Here is a 4,892-nt window from a genome sequence, read left to right on the forward strand (position 1 = left end):
CGAAACATTTAAGTGTGACAAACATGCAAAGGAACAGGAAATGAGGAAGGGGGCAAACACTTTTTCACACCACTGTACCTGCAAACCTTCTACTACAAATCATAGTCTTCAGCCTGTTGGCTGTTGTGACTTTTTTTTGCAAGCCACTGTCTCTTATTTTAAATAAACTGAATGTCTAAATGATTTGCCGTGATGTTTTCTTCTTACAGTGGACATCTAAGAGTAGAGACGTAGAGGTGGTCCGTCCAAACTGATTCTCAGACGTGCACTGGTAGTTGCCTCTGTCCTCGGAGCTGATGGAGGAGAAATGATAGATGCTCTCTGGTCCCTGAAGCAGTGTTTGGTTCTCCTTGTACCAGGTGTAGTTAGCTGCTGGGTTAGCATCACTGCTACAGGTCAGAGTCACTGAACTGCCCTCCACTATCTCAGCAGAGGGACTCACTGACACAGAGGGACGCTTTGGACCATCTGGAAAACATTTTAACATTGATTTTTATGAATTCAGGTGTGTAACAGCTTCTGAAACAGTGGAAAAGGTGAATAAGATTGTTTGCAAATGGCAAATACAAATCTTGAATGAGATGATTGGGACATTTTAGTTTATGAAGTGTATATGATTGCCAATAGGAATGAAAACTGCCTCTGTGACATCTACTGGAGCTGCTCAGTGAACTGCAGCTGAAAGATTCAATTGTGAAGAATGCATTATCTGCCAAACCTGTATTTTGTTAAATAAATGCAACACATGTATATGTTTTTACTCACATTTCACATTAATAAACACAGATTCAGATGTCCTCCCGAGCTCATTATGGGCTGTGCAGTAATACTGTCCCGAGTCAGAGGGCTGGATGGAGCTGAAGATGAGCTGTGGTCCTTCATTGAGCAGTCTTTGGGTCCCCTTGTACCAGGTGTATTTAGCTGCTGGGTTAGCTTCACTGCTACAGGTCAGAGTCACTGAATTCTTCTTCAAAATGTCACCAGGGGGAGTCCTCAACACAGAGATAAGTTTAGGAGCATCTGGAGGAGGTGAAATGACCAGACATTAATACGAGAGCGTTCATCACCCACTTTCATACAATACACTACAATTTCTGCCTTGTGGTTGTATGCCTTTGCCAACCAGCGCAGTTGTTGCAGTTAACATCCATATCTGACCAGACTCACATATGTAGTGAACACTTTGAATTAATTTATTAAAATATTTTTTAAGTGTCTGATTTAAAGTCACAAGTTTGTGTCACACTCTTTGAGTGTCAATCAGTGGAATCAGCATGAAACTCAGCAGGGTGTGAACCAAGAAACCGGTGTGTGTCTTTGTTATTGTTACATCATTTTTGTCACTTGGTGGCAGCAGAAACTAGCTGTAAACTTTTGCCTTATTTCATTGCAAACTTGCTGGCAAACTGTTTCTCTTTACACATGCAGCAGATACAAAGCTACGCTAGCATTCATTGTGAGTTGGATTTTTTTATGGAAACCTTAAAATCTCTTTAGCGGCTAGTACATATCATATCACAAAAAGGACTCATGTGATCCATTGTTTCTCTAGAAATATAACTGCCTTAAAGTTTCCACCAGATGACATGTTGTTGGTGAAAGAGAGGAGTGAACTCACACACTGGAGTAGAGCGGGAGCTCTGGTAAGCACAGGAATAGCTGTCTGCAGGATCAACGTGACCTCCGTAAGAAGGAGATGTTTCTCCCTGAATCTTTGTTGCATTCTTGTACCAAAGGAAGGAAGGCGGGTCAGCACGACAGCTGCTGTGACAAATCAGCTTAGGACCAGTGGGAGACCAGATCACCTGCACCTGCACATCTGGATCTGTGAACAAGGAACATGAATGTCATGAACAATTACGTCATGCACAGTCTACCACTCTATTTGTACACCTTGATCTCTTATCTAACCACGTAAATGCTCTTTGTATGTAAAACATACACATACACAACAGCATTAGAAACCACAACTAATCACAATGTTGTGCTTGGCTCATGTTCATACACTCCATGTTTGAAGTTTATTTACTTCTTACTTAATACTTTTCCTAGTGTTAAACTTCCCTTTAACTAACCAGGCAACTATCAATATGATCATTTTCAATATATATGAGAGCACACAATCTTGTTGTGTTATGTATTTTAATATAACAATAAATTGTATTGATCAGTACCTGTGACAGTCAGAGTTGTTCCAGGTAAGTTCCTCCATTCAAAGCTTGGTGTTATGAACTTGAAGTGATACTCAGCTGAGTCGCTCTCTCTCAGGTCAGAGATTCTCAGAGTGGAGCGTCCTCTCTCTGTTTCTACCTGAACACGACCTGCATACTGGGAGTCTTTACTAAGGTCTCCAGGCTGGGAAGGATTCTGCCAACGACGACTACGTTCAGGACTGAACCAGAATGTAGATTTACTAGATTCAAGACTTTTGTAAGTGCAAGAAATGTTCACTGAAGAGCCTCTGAAGGCGCAGATGATTCTGTTAGTGTATGTCACTCTGTTGCATGAATCACCATAGCCACCTGAAAAATTCAATGTTTGTAACTGTTATTATGACAATTAAAGTCTTTACTGCAGGAATACACAGCTGGTTGTATTGCTGTGTTCATGTCATTTATGTAAAAGACATGAAGAGATGGTAAAAATCATTAGCTAAAAGTTCAAAACAGGGTAATGTTAGTGGAAGACTGTGGAGTAAACTCACACACTGAAGGAGAGGGGAAATCCTCATATCCATTTAGGCTGCAGGAAGCGCTGTCAGGAGAATAAAAGTAGGCTGAATAAGAATCTGATGTTTTTTGATTTATTTTCTCTCCATTCTTGTACCAGATGTAGGAGGAATGATCAGGGAGACAACTGCTCTGACACTTCAACTCTGCCAATGTACAGGGTTCCAAAACGCATGGCTTTGATCCATGTTTCTGCACCTGAAAACCTGGATTTGTAAAGAAAAAACTATAAATGATACGTTCAGACTGAATTGTCATCGTACACACATGTTAATAGACTTCAGAGATTCACAGTAGTGCCTCCAAAATGAGGAGCATTTAGAGTTAACCTACATAGTCTTCAGCAATGATGTTACCTGTGACAGACAAAGTGACTCCAGGTGAACCAGTATATCTTCCTCCTTCTTGGTTTGTTGTGAACCTGAACTTGTATTCAGCTGAGTCGGTCTCTCTCAGGTCTGAGATTCTCAGAGTGCAGCTTTTCTTTTTACAAATGTACTGCACACGACCTGAATATTTTGAGTCTGTTCTTAGATCCACGGGCTCTTCATCCTGCAACTTAGTGAACCAGAATCTTCTCTCAACTGTAGCATTTATACTGGATGGGTATGTGTAGCTGCAGGTTATGTCCACTGTTGATCCTTTAACAGCACAGATGTGTGTAGAGGTGTAAGTCACCCCCCAGTCCTCCTGACCCTGTATCACTGGAACACAGAGCACATCAGGAAGCCCAATCAGACTCAGAACTACACCAGAAGACTGACTTGAACGTGAGAAGGTGCTCGGTTAAAGGTAACCTGGAGCGGTTCGCACCCCAGAGTCCAATTAACTGCAATCACTGTCACCAAACCAACACAGTCTCACTCCCAGCACGTCAAAAACCAGCGCTTGATTAATCATGGAATCTGTCTGTCATCCTTTTTTTAGTTATATACAGTATATTTGTCAACCTCACTTTGAACCGTAGCCCTTAAAAGCAATCTAACTATGAAGATGATGTGTTTCTTTTCTAGTTTTTCAGGGTGAACTTTGCTTCTTCTCGGTAAGAAAATGTTGAACATAGGCTTAATTGTACAATCACTTTAACTTTGTCTGCTGTGAAAACACCAATTAGAGTAAGCAAAAATAATTTGGTTAGTTAATAAATGAACTAATTCCAATATAATATAATCTGCTGTGAAATTGGATGCTCTGGACACACATTTTGCGTCATTTTTCAAAGCGTTTAATCAGGACTCCTGGGGCCACTTTTTGACGTTCTGGGTAGGGACCGATTGGGAGTCATTTTTCAACATAGAGGGTGAAACCACTTAGTTAGGGAGAGGTTAACGCTATCAGACCCAAGGTCATTTTACATTTTTTCCCGGACAAACTGGGCTATTAGAATATTTGCGCTGCAGTGAGGTCACTTGAATGTAAAAAAAAAGACAAATAAATGAATAAAACGGAACATGAATCTAACAGATATGTGTTGATATCACACACAGACCAATACAACCTGATCCAATCTTCTCTCTAAAACCCTTCTTATATGTTGGGAGTTCCACTGTGAAGAAATAAAGAATGTTCCTGCTTCTTCTCCGTGTTTCCTTCCTGGTCTTGTGTTGTAGTTTCTGTCTTGCGTTCCTTTGTGAGTGTCTGTGTGTTCTGTTTCCTGTTTTATTTGTGATAATCTGGGTGTAGTCTGTGTGTAGTCTGTTACTGTGTGTGTTCCCTGTTTGCCTGTTCTTGCTATTTCACTTTACATTTGGACTCTCCCCTGAAGTTAGTTTTCCCTTTTCCCTGTGGACCTTTTTTTTTGGATTTTCTTTTCCCCCCCTCTGTTGTTTTTGGACCTTTTTGGATTATGGACTGTTACAGTGTTCTTCTGGAGGTTCCTGTGTTTGTTTGGACTTTCTCTTTTTTAAATAAAGCCTATTCACATGCTCTCTTGCCTGCCTGTCATCTCTGCATTTAGGTCCTCATTCCTTTACGTATCTACATTTAGTCAAAAAAAAGTCCAGACACTTTTGCCCTCATGACATTCACTTATGCCAATAATCCAAATAATGTCATATTTATTGATATTACACACACACAGCAATGCCAAACAAGCATTTTTGTTGTCTTAAACAGTTCTTCTATATATTTGGAGTCATCCAGTGCAAGAAAACCCTCTATATA

At 40.5% G+C, this 4,892-nt stretch overlaps 1 protein-coding gene across 1 annotated transcript in view; it reads right to left on the minus strand.

The window, feature by feature from the left end:
- Positions 1–4,892, minus strand: part of LOC117951942 (hemicentin-1-like) — a 119,445-nt gene that overhangs the window by 67,025 nt on the left and 47,528 nt on the right. The window contains exon 8 of the mRNA XM_034883948.1: positions 3,086–3,433. Coding sequence (XP_034739839.1) covers positions 3,086–3,433 — 348 coding nt within the window. The remainder of the gene's footprint in view (positions 1–3,085; positions 3,434–4,892) is intronic.

This window comes from Etheostoma cragini, chromosome 2, assembly GCF_013103735.1.
Source record: "Etheostoma cragini isolate CJK2018 chromosome 2, CSU_Ecrag_1.0, whole genome shotgun sequence".
NCBI classification, from domain to species: Eukaryota; Metazoa; Chordata; class Actinopteri; order Perciformes; family Percidae; genus Etheostoma; species Etheostoma cragini.